A 17,933-nucleotide genomic window follows, 5' to 3' on the forward strand; every position below is an offset into this window, starting at 1 on the left:
GATCGTGACACATGGAGGCCGCCATCTTGGACTAAAGCACCTGGGGGCTGCCATCTTGGGCTGTGTCAGCCATACTGAACTGCGCCACATGGGGGCAGCCATATTGGACTGGGACATCTGGGGGCCGCCATCTTGGATTGCAGCACGCGGGGGCAGCCATCTTGGGCTGGGTCGTGGGGGCAGCCATGTTGGACTGTGGCACATGGGGGCCGCCATATTGGATCGCCGCAAGGACACCGCCATTTTGGGTGGGGCCGCCCCTCCCCCCAGCAAGGCCCCTCCCCCTCAGCCGCGCGTACAAACGTCCGTCTTTTAATCGTCATCTCGAGGTATCAAAATTGAGGGGGCGGGGCTTGGGGGGTGGGGGCGGGGCCGTGTGAGGGGGCGGGGCACAGAAGGGGGCGGGGCAACCGAACTACGGAGGGCGCCGGGGGGGGGAGGGGCCACGACAGCACGAGCACGGCGGGGGGCGGGGCGGGGGCGGGGCCGGCGGGGCCGGGGGCGGGGCTCAGGGCTCGTCCTCGCCGTTGGCGCTGTCCCGGTCGTCCTCCCCCTCCTCCGCCTCCTTCTCGTCCCCCTTCAGCGACTCCAGCTGGCAGTGGGGGAGGGGCACCGTGTCAGGGGGGGGAGGGGCGCGGCCGGGCCGCCCCTCCCCCCGCACCCGCCCCACCCACACTGGGAGAGGGGCTGGGGGTACTGGGAGGGCACTGGGGGAGAGGCTCGGGGCACTGGTCTGTACTGGTCTGTACTGGGAGGGCACTGGGGGAGAGGCTCGGGGCACTGGTCTGAACTGGCGGGGTCACTGGCCTGTACTGGTCTGTACTGGGAGTCACTGGTCTGTACTGGGGGTCACTGGTTTGCACTGGAGGGTCTGTACTGGTCTGTACTGGGGGTCACTGGTCTGTCCTGGTCTGAACTGGGGGTCACTGGTCTGAACTGGGGGTCACTGGTCTGTACTGGGGGTCACTGGTTTGCACTGGAGGGTCTGTACTGGTCTGTACTGGGGGTCACTGGTCTGTCCTGGTCTGAACTGAGGGTCACTGGTCTGAACTGGGGGTCACTGGTCTGTACTGGGAGGTCACTGATCATACTGGGGGTCACTGGTCTGTACTGGGGATCACTGGTTTGCACTGGAGGGTCTGTACTGGTCTGTACTGGGGGTCACTGGTCTGTCCTGGTCTGAACTGGGGGTCACTGGTCTGAACTGGGGGTCACTGGTCTGTACTGGGGGTCACTGGTTTGCACTGGAGGGTCTGTACTGGTCTGTACTGGGGGTCACTGGTCTGTCCTGGTCTGAACTGAGGGTCACTGGTCTGAACTGGGGGTCACTGGTCTGTACTGGGGGGTCACTGATCATACTGGGGGTCACTGGTCTGTACTGGGGGGTCACTGATCATACTGGGGGTCACTGGTCTGAACTGGTCTGAGCTGGGGGGCACCGGGGGGACACCGCGGCCATGGAGACTGCTCTGTACCGGTCCGTACTGGTTACTGGTCTGTACTGGTGCGTACTGGGCTCCCACCTGCTCGTCCCCCCTCTCCTCGGCCTCGTCGTCGTCCAGCAGGTCGCCCTCCTCGGCCGAGTCCTCGTTGCCGCCCTCGGCCTTGGCCCCGCCCGCCTCGTCCTTCTTGGAGCCGCTGCCGCCCTGCTCCTCCTCGGCCTTGTCACTCTTGGCCTCTGGTTTGGGGCCAAAAACGGGGATTTGGGGTGAGAAATGGGGATTTGGGGTGAAAAACGGGGATTTGGGGTGAAAAACGGGGATTTGGGGTGAGAAACGGGGATTTGGGGTGAGAAACAGGGATTTAGGGTGAAAAACGGGGATTTGGGGTGAGAAACAGGGATTTGGGGTGAAAAAAGGGGATTTGGGGCGAGAAACAGGGATTTGGGGTGAAAAATGGGGATTTGGGGTGAAAAACAGGGATTTGGGGCAAAACAGGTTTGGGGGAAGAAATGGGATTTGGGGGGAAAAATGGGGTTTGGGGAAAACAGGGGTTTGGGAGAAAATGGGGATTTGGGAAAAAAACGGGGATTTGGGGAGAAAACAGGAGTTTGGGGAAAAAAATGGGATTTAGGACAAAAACGGGGGTTTGGAGAAAACGAGTTTGGGGGGAAACGGGACTTTGGGGAGAAATTGGGGATTTGGGGGGGCAAAAGGAGTTTGGGGTGAAAAACCGGGGGTTTGGGTGGGGGCGAGAACGGCGATTTCGGGGTGGTGGGCGGAGCCTGAGGCGCAGGGGGCGGGGCCTGCCGGGTCTCCCCTGGGATGAGCCCCTCCCCGCCCAGAAAAGCAGGATTCTGCCCCAAAAGGCACGCGGGAAACCCCAAACACCCCAAATCGGGGCTCCCGGCCCCAAATCGGGGGTCCCTGTCCCCAATTCGGGGCTCCCGGCCCCAAATCGGGGGTCCCTGTCCCCAATTCGGGGGTCCCTGTCCCAAATTTGGGGGTCCCTGTCCCAATTTGGGGGTCCCTGTCCCCAATTCGGGGGTCCCTGTCCCATTTTGGGGGTCCCCGTCCCCACTTGGGGGTCCCTGTCCCAATTCGGGGGTCCCTGTCCCCAATCCGGGGGTCCCGTGTCCCATTTTGGGGGTCCCTGTCCCCACTCGGGGGTCCCTGTCCCAATCTGGGGGTCCTGTGTCCCATTTTGGGGGTCCCCATCCCCAATCCAGGGGTCCCCGTGTCCCCAATCCAGGGGTCCCCGTGTCCCCACTCGGGGGTTCCCTGTCCCAATCCGGGGGTCCCCGTGTCCCCAGTTCGGGGGTCCCCAATCCGGGGGTCCCCGTGTCCCCACTCGGGGGTTCCCTGTCCCCAATTCGGGGGTCCCGGTCCCCTCTCGGGGGTCCCTGTCCCCAATCCGGGGGTCCCGTGTCCCATTTTGGGGGTCCCTGTCCCCAATCCGGGGGTCCCGTGTCCCATTTTGGGGGTCCCTGTCCCCAATCCGGGGGTCCCTGTCCCAATCTGGGGGTCCTGTGTCCCATTTTGGGGGTCCCTGTCCCCAATCCGGGGGTCCCTGTCCCAATCTGGGGGTCCCGTGTCCCCAATTCGGGGGTCCCCAATTCGGGGGTGCCGCGCTCACTCTGCTCGCGCTCCAGCCGCTCCAGGCTCTCGAGCAGCGCGTCCACCTTGGCCTTGATCTGCCCCAGCTCCTTCTTGATGCTCTGCAGGTCGTCGCCTTTCACTGCGGAACCCCCGCGCGCGTCGGCCATCTTGGGTGGGGACTGGGGGCGGCCATCTTGGGTGGGGACTGGGGGCGGCCATCTTGGGTGGGGACTGGGGGCGGCCATCTTGGGTGGGGAGTGGCCATCTTGGGTGGGGACATGGGGGCTGCCATGTTGGAATGGGGAGGCCATATTGGATTGGGAGCTGCCATGTTGGATTGGGGAGGCCATGTTGGATTGGGGAGGCCATGTTGGATTGGGGAGGCCATGTTGGATTATGGCGGCTGCCATGTTGATTTGGGGAATGAGGGCTGACATGTTGGATTAGGGAGGCCATATTGGATTGGGAGCCACCATGTTGGATTAGGGGCACGCCATGTTAGATTGGGACATGGGGGCTGCCATGTTGGAGCTGCCATATTAGATTAGATGCCACCACATTTGAATGCCCTATGGGAGCAGCCATATTGGACTGGGTGCCATATTTGAACGCCCTATGGGAGCAGCCATATTGGATTAGATGCCACCATATTTGAACTCCCTATGGGAGCAGCCATATTGGACTGGGTGCCGCCATATTTGAATGCACCATGGGAGCAGCCATATTGGATTGGGTGGTACCACATTTGAACGCCCTATGGGAGCAGCCATATTGGATTGGGTGCCGCCATATTTGAACGCTCTATGGGAGCAGCCATATTGGACTGGGTGCCGCCATATTGGACCGGACGACGAGCCCAGCCACACTGGCTGAACCACGGCACCGGCCCTCCCGGCGGCCATACTGGTGGGCGTGCCCGCCCCGCCCCGCCCCGCCCCGGTTCCGTACGTTTTCCCGACTTGGAGGAGGAGCCGCGCTGGCCGGACTTGCTGTTGAAGCTCTTGCCGCGCCGGGAGGTGTTGCCGGAGACGCGCTGGCGCTTGGAGGGCACCACGGCGCGGGCGATGGGGGGCGGGGGCGGCACGCGGGCGGGGTAGCTGTACATCCTGCGGGCGGGAGCAGAACCGGGATGGACTGGGGGCGCCGGGAGGGGCCGGCGGGGGGCGGGGGGGGTGGGGGAGGGGGGGGGTGGGGTCCCTAACCCGCTCTGTACTGGTTTATACTGGTACCGGTCATAGTAATCCCGCTGGAAGTCGTAGTCCAGGTCAAACGATGACCTGGGGGGAACGGGGGGGGGGGTGCAGGAAGTGAGATCCAAAAAAAAAACCCCAGACCCCCCCCCCGGGATCCCCAAAAAACACCCGGGACACCCCAAAAAACACCCGGGATCACAAAAAAAAAAACAAACCCTGGGATCCCCCAAAAAACACCCGGGACACCCCAAAAAACACCCGGGATCACAAAAAAAAAAAAAAAACCCTGGGATCCCCCAAAAAACACCCGGGACACCCCAAAAAAAACCACCCAGGATCCCCCAAAAAAAACCCCAGGACACCCCAAAAAAAAAAACCCTGGAATCCCCAAAAAACCCTTGCGATCCCCCCAAAAAAACCCAGGATCACAAAAAAAAAACCCTGGGACACCCCAAAAATAAACCTCCCTGGGATCCCCAAAAATAAACCTCCCTGGGATCCCCAAAAATAAACCTCCCTGGGATCCCCAAAAAAAGCCCCTGGGATCCCCCCCAAAAAAAACCCCAGGATCCCCAAACCCCCCCCCGGGATCCCCAAAAAAACCTCCCTGGGATCCCCAAAAAACCCCTGGGACACCTCAAAAAAAAAACCCCTGGAATGCCCAAAACTCCCCCCAGGATCCCCAAAAAACCTCCTGTGATTCAAAAAAAAAAAAAATCCTGGGATGCTCCAAAAACCCACCCGGGATCCCCAAAAAAAAAACCCTGGGACACCCCAAAACCCCCCCGGGATCCCCCAAATAAAAAAAAAAAAACCTGGAACACCCCAAAAAATGCCCTGAGATCCCCAAAAACCCCCGGGATCCCCCCAAAAAAACCCTGGGATCCCCAAAAAAACCCCGGGATCCCCCAAAAATCCCCTGGGACGCCCCAAACCCTCCCAGCCCCCCCCAGACAAAACCAAAAATCCTCCCAAACCCCCCCAAATCCCACCCGGCCCCCCCCCAAAAAAAACCCCAAAATTTCCTCTCTGAGCCCCCCCTCAAGCCCCTCCCCAGCCCTCAAAACAGCTCAGAGCCCCCCAAAAAATGCCCCAAACACCCCCAGGACCCCCCAAATCCCCCCGGGATCCCCTGAATGCCCCCCAGGACACCCAAAAACGCCCCCAGGACACCCCAAATCCCCCCCAGGACACCCCAAAAAAACCCCAGGACCCCCCAAGCCCCCCTGGGATGGTCAGAATTCCCCCCAGGACCCCCCAAACCCACCAGGACACCCCAAAAAACCCCCAGGATGCCCCAACCTCCCCCCCAGTACACCCCAAATGCCCCAAGGACACCCCAAAAAAACCCCAGAATCCCCCAAAACCCCCCCCAGGACACCCCAAATACACCTGGGACACCCCAAACCCCCCCCCCAGGACACCCCAAACCCCCCCAGGACATCCCAACTTCCCCGCAGGACACCCCAAATGCTCCCAGGACACCCCAAACCCCCCCCAGGACCCCCTGAATGCCCCCCGGGACCCCCAAGCCCCCCAAGGACACCTCAAACCCCCCCAGGACACCCCAAACCCCCCAGGGACACCCCAAATGCCCCCCAGGAGACCCCAAACCCCCCCAGGACACCCCAAATGCCCCCCAGGACACCCCAAACACCCCCAGGACACCCCAAACCCCCCCCCCCAGGACACCCCAAACACCCCCAGGACCCCCCAAGGACATCCGAATCCCCCCCAGGACACCCCAAACCCCCCCCAGGACACCCCAAATCCCCCCCAGGACCCCCTGAATGCCCCCCGGGACCCCCCAAGCCCCCCCCCCCCAGGACCCCCTGAATGCCCCCGGGACCCCCCAAGCCCCCCCGGGCCGGCCCGGATCCCCGCGGAGCGGAGCCCCCCGGGGTCCCCACCTGACGAGGGGGGACGGTGACGGGGGGGCGGGTACTGACCCGTACATCTCGGCCGCCGAGCGCTTCACCCCCGCCTTGCCCCGGTTCACCTTCGGCTCGGCCGCCAGGTTGATGTCTGCGGGCCACAGGGGCGGCTTGGGGGGGCTCGGGGCCAGTTTGGGGGGGTTTGGGGCAACTTGGGGCAACTTGGGGGGGTTTGGGGCCAGTTTGGGGGGCTTTGGGGCAACTTGGGGCAACTTTGGGGGTTTGGGGCCAGTTTGGGGGGCTTTGGGGCAACTTGGAGGGGCTCGGGGCAACGTGGGGGGGTTTGGGGCCAGTTTGGGGGGGGTTGGGGCAACTTGGGGGGGGCTCAGGGCCAGTTTGGGGGGGTTTGGGGCAACTTGGGGCAACTTTGGGGGGTTTGGGGCCAGTTTGGGGCAATTTGGAATTGGTTTGGGCCGGTTCGGGGCAGCTTGGAGGCGTTTGGGGCAACTGGGGGGGTTCAGGGCCAGTTTGGGGGGGTTTGGGGCAACTTGGGGGGGTTTGGGGCAACTTCGGGGGGTTTGGGGCAATTTGGAATTGGTTTGGGCTGGTTCAGGGCAGCTTTGGGGGGTTTGGGGCCAGTTTGGGGGGGTTTGGGGCAACTTGGGGGGGCTTTGGGGCAACTTAGGGAGGTTTGGGGCAACTTGGGGGGGTTTGGGGCCAGTTTGGGGGGGTTCGGGGCAACTTCGGGGGGTTTGGGGCAACTTGGGGGGGTTTGGGGCAACTTGGGGGGGTTTGGGGCAACTTCGGGGGGTTTGGGGCAACTCGAGGGATTTGGGACAATCTGGGGGGGTTTGGGGCTGTTTGTGAAGGTTTGGGACCATCTGGGGCCGTTTAGGGCCGTTTTTGGAAATCCGGGGTCGTTTTTGGAGATTTGGGGCAGTTTTTGGAAATCCAGGGTCGTTTTTGGAGGTTTGGGGCAGTTTTTGGAAATCCAGGGTCGTTTTTGGAGGTTTGGGGCCGTTTTTGGAGATCTGGGGCTGTATTTGGAGATCTGGGGCCGTTTTTGGAGATTTGGGGCAGTTTTTGGAGGTTTGGGGCCGTTTTTGGAGGTTTGGGGCCGTTTTTGGATATTTGGGGCAGTTTTTGGAGATTTGGGGCCGTTTTTTGAGATTTGGGGCCATTTTTGGAGGTCTGGGGCCGTTTGGGGAGGGATTTACCCCAGGAGGGTCCAGGAATGGGGAGAAAAATCCCGAAAATGGCTCAAAACGAGCCCAGAATGACCCGAAGTGACCCCAGGAGTGACCCCAGGAGTGACCTCCAAACTGACCAAAACCTGACCCCAAAGTGACCCCCAAATGACCAAAAACTGACCAGGAACTGACCAATGACCCCTAAATGACCACAAATGACCCCAAACTGCCCCGCGCCCGACCTCCAAGTGACCAGCAGTGACCACAGGGAATGACCAGCAGTGACCACAGGGAATGACCAGCAGTGACCACGGGGGATGACCAGCAGTGACCACAGGGAATGACCAGCAGTGACCACAGGGAATGACCAGCAGTGACCGCGGGGAATGACCAGCAGTGACCGCGGGGAATGAGCAGCAGTGACCACAGGGGATGACCAGCAGTGACCACAGGGAATGACCAGCAATGACCACAGGGGATGACCAGCAGTGACCACAGGGGATGACCAGCAGTGACCACAGGGGATGACCAGCAGTGACCACAGGGGATGACCAGCAGTGACCGCGGGGAATGACCAGCAGTGACCACATGGATGACCAGCAGTGACCACAGGGAATGACCAGCAGTGACCACCCCAAAATGGCCACAAATTACCCCAAATGACCCCAGGTGAGGTCACCTGGAACCTGCCCCCTCTGGAACCCTGAAATGACCACGGCTGACCACCAGAGCTGTCCAGTGGCCACAGACTCACCCGGAGTCCACAGCACCTCCAAAAACCACCAAAACCACCCCAAAACGGCCACCGGCATCCACGGCTGACCGCGAGTGACCGTGGTCACCTCCCTGAGCACCTGGAGTCCAAAACATCTCCAAAAACCACCAAAACCACCCCAAAACGGCCACCGGCATCTACAACTGACCGTGAGCGACCGTGGTCACCTCCCTGAGCACCTGGAGTCCACAGCACCTCCAAAACTGACCAAAACGAGCCTAAAACCACCCAAAACGGCCACCGGCATCCACGGCTGGCCGTGAGTGACCACGGCCACCTCCCTGACCACCTCCCTGGCCATCGCAGCCCCACCCAAACCTGGGGTTCCCCCTGCCCCGCACCCCAGACTCCAAAACACCTCTGAGAACCTCAAAGTGACCACGAGTGACCAAGAGTGACCATGGCCACCTCCCTGACCACCTGTGTGACCATCACAGCCCCACCCAAACCTGGGGTTCCCCCTGCCCCAGCCCCCAGACTCCAAAACTCCTCTGAGAAGCTCAAAGTGACCACGAGTGACCAGCACTGACCAAGAGTGACCATGGCCACCTCCCTGACCACCTGTGTGACCATCCCAGCCCCACCCAGGTGTGGGGCTCCTCCTGTCCTCCCCTCCCAGACTCCAAAACTCCTCTGAGAAGCTCAAAGTGACCACGAGTGACCACGGCCACCTCCCTGAGCGCCATCCCAGCCCCACCCAGGTGTGGGGCTCCTCCTGTCCTCCCCTCCCAGACTCCAAAACACCTCTGAGAAGCTCAAAGTGACCACGAGTGACCACGGCCACCTCCCTGAGCGCCATCCCAGCCCCGCCCAGGCGTCACGCACCTAGCACCTGGCCGGCGATCATGCGGCCGTCCTCGCCGGCCACGGCGGCGCGGGCGTTGCGCTCGTTGACGTACTGCACGAAGGCGAAGCCCTTGTGCACGGAGCAGCCGACGATCTTGCCGTACTTGGAGAAGATGGCCTCCACGTCGCTCTTCTTCACCACCAGCGTGTTGAGGTTGCCGATGAAGACGCGCGAGTTGAGCGACCGCGGGTCCGTCTTGTTGGTCACGTTGCTGGCCATGGCCGCGGGGGGGAGGGGCGTGGCCTGGGGGGCGGGGGGGAGGGGCGGTCAGTGCGGGGGTGGGGAAGGGTTGTGGGGGGAGCTGGAGTGGGGGGGGGGGATGGGGCTGGCAAGGACAAAGGCAGGCGGGGACAGCCGGAAAGCTCCAGAAACGACCAGAAAACACCCAAAAACTGCTAAAAAACACCCAGAAAACACGCAGAAAGCACCCAAAAACCACCCAAAAACTGCTAAAAAACACCCAAAACCCTCCAAAAACCACCCAAAAACTGCTAAAAACCGCCCAAAACCCTCCAAAAACCACCCAGAAACGATGAGAAAACACCCAAAAAACCACCCAAAAACCGCTAAAAACCACCCAAAACCCTCCAAAAACCACCCAAAAACCGCTAAAAACCACCCAGAAACGACGAGAAAACACCCAAAAAACCACCCAAAAACTGCTAAAAACCACCCAAAACCCTCCAAAAACCACCCAAAAACCGCTAAAAACTGCCCAGAAACGATGAGAAAACACCCAAAAACCTCCAAAAACCACCCAAAAACTGCTAAAAACTGCCCAGAAACGACGAGAAAACACCCAAAAAACACCCAAAAACCGCTGGAAAACACCCAAAACCCTCCAAAAACCACCCAAAAACTGCTAAAAACCACCCAAAACCCTCCAAAAACCACCCAAAACCGCTAAAAACCACATAAACCCTCCAAAAACCACCCAAAAACTGCTAAAAACTGCCCAGAAATGACGAGAAAACACCCAAAAAAACACCCCAAAAACCGCTAAAAACCACCCAAAAACTGCTAAAAACCACCCAGAAACGACAAGAAAACACCCAAAAAACACCAAAAACCAACCAAAAAACCACAAAAAAAATCTCCAAACCCCCAAAACCACCTGAAAACCTCCAAAACCCCAAAAACTTCCAAAAAAACTCCAAAACCACCAGAAACCACCCAAAACCCAAAAACCACCCGAAAACCACCCAAAACCCCCAAAAATCCCCAAAAACACCAAAAACCACCCAAAACCACCCAAAACCCCAAAAACCCCCAAAAACCACCCGAAACCACCAAAAAAACCCCAAAACCCCCAAAAACCACCCGAAACCACCAAAAAACCCAAAAAAATCCCAAAAAACACCAAAAACCACCCGAAACCACCCAAAAACCCTAAAAAGCTCCAAAAACCACCCGAAACCACCCAAAACCCCCAAAAACCACCCGAAACCACCAAAAAACTCCAAAAACCTCAAAAAATCACCCAAAACCCCCAAAAAGCCCCAAAACCGCCCCAAACCCTCCTGGAAGGGCCCCGGAAGCTTCCAGAACCCCCTGGGACCCTCCCCAGGCCCCCAATTAGCATCTAATTAGCATAAAGAACACCCAACGGCCACAGCAGCCCCCAATTAGCATCTGATTTGCATAAAGGGCACCTAACGGCCAACCCCAGCAGCCCCCAATTAGCATCTGATTTGCATAAAGGGCACCTAACCCAGCAGCCCCAATCCCCGTCGTTAATGAGCGCTGTTCATTAGCCCCACCCCTTGTTAATTACGGTAATTATGCGGCCCTCGTTAATGATCAGCCCCCCCAATTGCTAATTACCCCCCCTCGCGCTAATGAATATTAATTAAGTACCCTGCTCGTTAATTAGGGGTGTCATTAGCATAAAACCCGTAGCTCTAATCAGCGCTGTGGGTGTTCTTTGACCTCTTTTAATTAATTAATTATGCTAATGAGCACTGTGACACCCAATCGTTACTTACAATGCCTAATTAACATCCCTAATTAGAACCAAGTGCCTGATAAGGGCTTAATTATCCTAATAAGTATTAATTATGCTAATTAACACCGTAACACCCATTCATTTCTTAAAACACCTAATTAACATCCCTAATTAGCGCCAGTCCCTAACGAGGGATTAATTAGCCTAATATGGTATTAATTATGCTAACGAGCACTGTAACACCCAATCGTTACTTACAGCGCCTAATTAGCATCCCTAATTAGCTCCAAGCCCTAATGAGACATTAATTATGCTAATGAGCATTACATTAATTATGCTAATGGGCGCTGTAACACCCAATCATTACTTACAGCGCCTAATTAGCATCCCTAATTAGCTCCAAGCCCTAATGAGTCCTCTTGGGCCGGCCTCAATTAGCGCTAATTTGCATACGAGCGAAGCTCCGCCTCTTACCGTGGGGGGAGGGGCTCCGGAGGGGGGGGAGGGGCGTCCGTGGGTCGGCGGCGGCAGTGGGGGAGGGGCGGGGGGGGAGGGGAGGGGGCGTGGCCAAAACGCGGGGGGGCGGGGCTTCGGTGCTAAAGGGGGCGGGGCTGGGCCGAAGAGGCCGGGAAAAAAACGTGAAAAATAAAAAAATTTAAAAATAAAAAATTAAAAAAAAAAAAAAATCAGGGAAATCGCCTTAAAAACAACAATTAAAAACAATTAAAAAAAAAATAAAAAATAAAAAAAGGATCCGGACCCCTCCAACCCCGGAAAATGGGGGGGGGGAGGGGCGGGGGGAGGGGCCGGGGCGGCCCCGCCCCCTCCTGCTCCGCTTTGGGCCAGTTTGGGCCAGTTTGGGCCAGTTTGGGGCCGTTTTGGGCCACTTTAGGCCATTTTTGGCCGTTTGGGGCCGTTTTGGGCCACTTTAGGCCATTTTTGGCCGTTTTGGGCCACTTTAGGCCATTTTTGGGGCCGTTTTGGGCCACTTTAGGCCATTTTGGCCGTTTTGGGGCCGTTTCAGGCCATTTTTGGACCGTTTTTGGCCGTTTTGAGGCTCTTTGGGGCCATTTGGGGGCACTTTTTGGGCGGGGGGGGGAGGGGCCGAGGGGGAAAACCCGAGCGGGGTGGGGGAGGGGCTTGGGGGGCGGGGCCTGCGGGGGGAGGGGCAAGACCCCCATCGCTTTTTGGGGTTTTTTTGGTTTTTTTTTGGGGGGGGGAGGGGGAGGAGTCAAAGGCGTTGCGTGTGGGGGGAGGGGAGAGAGACAGAGAAAGGCGGTGGGGGGAGGGAAAAAAAAAAAAAAAAAACCAACCAAAAAAAAAAAAAAAACACCCAAAAAAAAAAAAAAAAAAAAAAAAAAACCAAAAAAAACAAAAAAAAAAACAGCAGGAAAACGTTCGGAACTTACGGTCGCCGCGCCGGCTCAAAAAAATCGCGCTGTGGACAAAAAAGAGACAAAAAAAAGGCAAATTGGGGGGGCGGGGGGGGGGCCAGCGGGGGGAGGGGCGGCCCCTCCCCCACCCCCCCCGTGCCGCGCGCTCAGGCCCCGCCCCCAGCAGCGCCCCTCCCCCAACCGCCGCCAGCCCCCCTCGGTTTCTCTTTCAGTTTCCCCCTTTTTGGGTTTTTGTTTTTGGGTAAAAACCTCCAAAATCGGGCGGGTTCGGCCCAAAAGGGGCAGCGGGGAGGGGTGGGGGAGGGGTGGGGTCTGGGGTGGGGGAGGGGCCGGTCCGGGTGCGCCTCCTGGGCCCTGCGGAAGGAGAGAAGGTTGAGCGACCCCTCCCCCCACCCCGGCCCCGCCCCCACCCCCGCGGCCACGCCCCCGACCCGAAATTTTGGGGGGGGGGGGGGGAGGGGAAGGGAGGTGCGACCCCTCCCCCCACCAGCAGCACCCCCGGGTGGGGGAGGGGAAATCCGGGGGGTTTGGGGTGAAAAAAGGGCGTTTTGGGAGCGGGCGGGAGAGGGACGGCCGAGCGTGGGGAGAGACGGGGAATTTCGGGAAAAATGGGGAAAAAATGGGAATTTGGGGAAAATGGGGAAAAAAATGGGGAAAAATGGGGAACTGGGGAAAAATGGGGAAAAATGGGGAATTGGGGAAAATGGGGAAAAAATGGGGAATTGGGGAAAAATGGGGAAAAAATGGGGAATTGGGGAAAAATGGGGAAAAAATGGGGAATTGGGGAGAAATGGGGAAAAATGGGGAAAAAATGGGGAACTGGGGAAAAAAATGGGGAAAAAATGGGGAATTGGGAGAAATGGGGAGAAATGGGGAAAAAATGGGGAAAAAATGGGGAAAAATGGGGGGAAAATGGGGAACTGGGGAAAAAAATGGGGAAAAATGGGGGGAAAATGGGGAACTGGGGAAAAAAATGGGGAAAAAATGGGGAATTGGGGAAAATGGGGAAAAATGGGGAAAAAATGGGGAATTGGGGAAAAATGGGGAATTGGGGAAAAATGGGGAAAAATGGGGAATTGGGGAGAAATGGGGAAAAATGGGGAATTGGGGAAAAATGGGGAATTGGGGAGAAATGGGGAGAAATGGGTAATTGTGCAAAAAATGGGGAATTGGGGAGAAATGGGGAATTTGGGGGAAAAATCGGAAATTGGGGAGAAATGGGAAATTGGAGAAAAATGGGGAATTGGGGGAAAAAATGGGGAATTGGGGAGAAATGGGGAATTGGAGAAAAATGGGGAATTGGGGAGAAATGCGGAAAAATGGGGAATTGTGTAAAAAATGGGGAATTGGGGAGAAATGGGGAATTTGGGGGAAAATGGGGAATTGGGGAAAAACAGAGAATTTGGGGAGAAACAAGAATTGGGGGAAATATGGAGAATTGGAGGAGAAATGGGGAATTGGGGGTGAAATGGAGAATTCAGGAAGAAACGAGAATTGGGGGAAAAATGGGGAATTTGGGGGGTTTGCCCCCAAATTTGGGGCTTTGACCCTGAATTCTGGGGAGAAATGGAGAATTTGAGGGGTTTGTCTCCGAATTTGAGGAGAAATGGAGAATTTGGGAGCTCTGTCCCTGAACTTGGGGGTTTGTCCCCAAAATCAGCGGGTTTGACCCCGAACGTGGGGGGTTCATCCCCGAATTTGGGGAGAAACGGAGAATTTGACCCCGAATTTGGGGGGGTAGACTCTGAATTTGGGGAGAAAAGGAGAATTTGGGAGCTCTGTCCCTGGATTTGGGGCTTTGACCCCGAATTTGGGCTCTTTGTCCCCGAATTTGGGGGATTTCACCTCGAATTTTGGGGGTTTGACCCCGAATTTGGGGGGTTTGACCCGAATTTGGGGGGTTTGACCCGAATTTGGAGGGTTTGACCCCGAATTTGGGGGGTTTGACCCGAATTTGGAGGGTTTGACCCGAATTTGGGGATTTGACTCCGAATTTGGGGGGTTTGACACTGAATTTGGGGGTTTGACCCGAATTTGGAGCTCTGTCCCTGAATTTGGGGGGTTTGTCCCCAAATTTGGAGCTTTGACTCCAAATTTGGAGCTTTGTCCCCGAATTTGGGGGGTTTGACACTGAATTTGGGGGGTTTGACCCCGAATTTGGGGGGTTTGACCCCGAATTTGGATCTTTGTCCCCGATTTTGGGGATTTGTCCCTGAATTTGGAGCTTTGTCCCCAGATTTGGGGGGTTTGTGGCACAACTCGGGTTTCACTCCCCAGAACTCCCCCCTGCCCTCCCACACCCCCACGTTTGGGGACAAAAAAGGGGAAATTTGGGAGTTTTGAGCTTTAATTAAAGCAGGAGGGGCAGGGAGGGACGGGAATTTGAGGGGGAATTTGGGAGCTGGGCCCAAAAACGTGGAAGGGATCCCGGAAAAGCGCTGGAAACGCAGGGTTTGGGGGGAAAATGAGATGGGAGCTCCTGGAGCTCAGGGGGAACGCGGGAACTTGGGATTAACCCCAAAAACCCACCTGGAACCGCCCCAAAAACCCCTAAAAACCACCAGGAACCTCCAAAACCCACCTGGAACCACCCCAAAACCCGCTAAAAACCACCCAAAACCCCCTAAAAACCACCAAAACCCCCTAAAAACCACCAAAACCACCTGGAACTGCTCAAATACCTGCAAACATCACCAAAACCCACCTGGAACTGCCCAAAAACCCCTCAAAACACCAAAAACCCCTAAAACCTACCCGAAGCCCACCTGGAACCGCCCAAAAACCTCCGAGAAATCACCAAAACCTCCTGGAACCACCCCAAAAAATACCCAAAACCCTCCAAAAAACCCCACCAAACCCTCCCCAAGTGCCCAAAAGCCGGGAGCGGGACGAAGCCGGGCTTTTTTAGGGTTCAGGCTCCCGAAATCGGGGGGGAAAAGGACAAAAGCCAGGCCGGGCTTTTCCCGAAATCCGCCGGGAACGGAGAAATTCGGGGATTTGGCCTCAAAGCCGCGGGGAACGGGCCCCCGGAGCTGCTCATTAAGCCTTGGGGGGGTTAATTAAAGCCGTGGAGGGGATTAATTAAAGCCTTGGAGGGGTTTAATTAAAGCCTTTGAGGGGTTAATTAAAGCCCCGAACGCGCTCGGCGCCCCCAAAGTCGGGGTTGGCCACGCCCACGGCAGAATTGACCACGCCTCCCCACCTGTAGCCCCGCCCCGCCTGGTTTAACCCCGCCCCTCGCGGGATTATTTATCCTTAAGCGCGTGAATTAACAATTAGCCACGCCCCCTGGGGGGGTTAATTATGCAAATACGGCATAATTAGGCCTCCGACGGAAGTTGATTAGGCCCGGCCTGGCGCGCAGGGGGTTAATTAAGCCGAGGAGTTAATCAGGCTTAGGCCACGCCACCCAGAGCGGGGTCAGCCCCGCCCCCGCAGGGGTTAATTAAATCCGGAGCGACTTTAATTAACCCCTTCAGGAGTTAAACCACGCCCCCACCGCGAGGCTAACCCCGCCCCGCGGCGGGGATTAATTACGGCCCTGAAGGGGTTAATTACCCCCCCCCTCCGCCGGGGCTAATTACCCTAATTACGCTAATTACCGCCCGCCAGGGTTAATGAGCCTTCCCAGGGCTTTGGCCCCGCCCACGCGGGCTCTGGCTCCGCCCCCTCCCCTCACGGCCCTGAGGGGGCGGCCCCCCCCGCCCCCCCCCTTTTCCCGCCTCGCTCCCTCACGCGCCGCCGCCATCTCCGCCCCCCCCCATCCCCCTCAGCCCCCCCCCGGCCCCGCCCGGCGAATTCTCCCCCTCGGGGACCCCCCCGGAGCCCCGGCGGGACCCCCGCGAGCCTCCCGCGCTGCCCCCTCACCGCTCCGGGCACCGCTGCGCTCCCGCCGCCGCCGCCGCCGCTTCCTCCGGGGGCTGAGTGCAAAATGGCGCCCGCGCCGCCCTCAGCGCCGCGAGCGGCGCCGGGCCCGCCCCCGCCGCCCGTTCCCGTGCTCTGATTGGCTCTCCCGGCTGCCAATCCGGCTCTAAACCAATGGGGGTGCGGAGGGCGCCGCGGCGCGGGAGGGGGAGGAGAGGCCGCGAGGGGCTCAAAGGTGGTGTCAATCACGCCGCGCGCGGCGCTGATTGGCTGCGCTCGCTGCCGGTTTTGCCGCTCCACCAACCGCAGGGCGGTGCCTGACGGAGTGCCCGCCCCCAAGGCGCGCGAGGAGGTGGGCGCATGCGCCGCCGGCCGCTATTGGCTCAGAGGGGAAGGTGGGGCGAGGGGCTCAGCGTGGGCTGTGATTGGACGAGAGGGGCAGAGGGCGGGTGGTGATTGGACAGCGGCGCTGTCAGTCACGCGGTGGGGGCGGGGCCAGGCCGGGTCCCAGTTCGCGCTGGTTTTGGGGCCTTTTAAACTGGTTTGGAGAAATTCAAACTGGTTTGGGCTGATTTGAACTGGTTTGGAATGATTTAAACTGGTTTGGAGAAATTCAAACTGGTTTGGGCTGATTTGAACTGGTTTGGAATGATTTAAACTGGTCTGGCCTCATTTAAACTGGTCTGGGCCCATTTGAACTGGTTTGTGGTGATTTTAACTGGTCTGGGCCCAGTTCAAACCGGTTTCACCTGCCCCGTACTGGTTCCCACACTTTGAACTGGCCTCACCCCACTGGTCCCCAGTTTGAACCGGTTTAAACTGGTTTGACCCGGATCCAACACCTTTCCCCCCAATTTTCCCAATTTCCTCCCATTTTTTTCCAGTTGTTCCAATTTCCTCTCCAGTTTTCCCAATTTCCCCCCATTTTTCCCATTTTTTCCCACTTTCCTCCGTTTTCCCCGCATTGTCCCCATTTGATCCCAATTTTCCCTCATTTTTCCCCATTTCCCCCATTTTCCCCCGTTTTTCCTGAATTTTCCCAATTTCCCCCGTTCTCCCCCATTTTTTCCCAATTTCCCCCCAATTCCCCCCATTTTTCCCCGTTTTCCCTGAATTTTCCCCCAATTTTTCCCAATTTCCCCCGTTCTCCCCGATTTCCCCTCATTTTCCCGTTTTTCCCGATTTCTCCCATTCTCCCCCCATTTTTCCCCATTTCCCCCATTTTTTCCCAATTTGCCCCATTTTTCTCGATTTCCCCCATTCTCCCCATTTTTTCCCAATTTCCCCCGAATTTTCCGATTTCCCTCGTTCTCCCCCCATTTTTCCCATTTTTCCCAATTTCCCCCCATTTCCCCCCATTTTTTCCCAATTTCCCCCCATTTTCCCCCATTTTTCCCAATTTCCCCCCATTTTTCCCATTTCCCCCCATTTTCCCCCATTTTTCCCCCATTTTTCCCCCCATTTTTCCCCCCATTTTCCCCCCAATTTCCCCTGTTCTCCCCCCATTTTCCCCCCGTTTTTCCCAATTTTCCCCATTTCCCCCCCATTTTTCCCATTTTTTCCCCTGTTTTTTCCCGATTTCCCCCCATTTCTCCCCGAATTTTCCCAATTTCCCCCGTTCTCCCCCCATTTTCCCCCGTTTTTCCCGATTTTTCCCCAAATTTTCCCGATTTCCCCCGTTCTCCCCCCATTTTCCCCCGTTTTTCCCGATTTTTCCCCAAATTTTCCCGATTCCCCCCGTTCTCCCCCCATTTCCCGCCTCCCCCCCCCGTCCCTGGGGGCGCGCAGGAATTCCCGTTTTGGTTAGAAAACC

The 17,933-nt window shown here is 57.7% G+C and overlaps 1 protein-coding gene across 6 annotated transcripts; it reads right to left on the reverse strand.

Annotated features, from left to right (window-relative positions):
• Positions 1–296: 296 nt before the first annotated feature.
• Positions 297–16,199, reverse strand: HNRNPC (heterogeneous nuclear ribonucleoprotein C). Of its 6 annotated transcripts, none has more exons than XM_053933284.1 (9): positions 16,124–16,199; positions 12,272–12,300; positions 8,896–9,160; positions 6,181–6,256; positions 4,268–4,315; positions 3,987–4,144; positions 3,076–3,177; positions 1,524–1,678; positions 297–592 (listed from the first exon to the last, which is right to left on the reverse strand). In XM_053933284.1, the coding sequence occupies exons 3-9, from the start codon at positions 9,134–9,136 to the stop codon at positions 509–511; spliced, it is 864 nt and encodes a 287-aa protein (XP_053789259.1). In that variant the 5' UTR covers positions 9,137–9,160; positions 12,272–12,300; positions 16,124–16,199; the 3' UTR covers positions 297–508. The 6 variants fall into 6 exon arrangements, with proteins under 6 accessions (XP_053789259.1, XP_053789258.1, XP_053789256.1 ...); XM_053933283.1 differs by having other exon boundaries at positions 4,241–4,315; XM_053933281.1 differs by having other exon boundaries at positions 6,142–6,256.
• Positions 16,200–17,933: the final 1,734 nt, after the last annotated feature.

Source organism: Vidua chalybeata (assembly GCF_026979565.1).
Source record: "Vidua chalybeata isolate OUT-0048 chromosome 38 unlocalized genomic scaffold, bVidCha1 merged haplotype SUPER_38_unloc_1, whole genome shotgun sequence".
NCBI classification, from domain to species: Eukaryota; Metazoa; Chordata; class Aves; order Passeriformes; family Viduidae; genus Vidua; species Vidua chalybeata.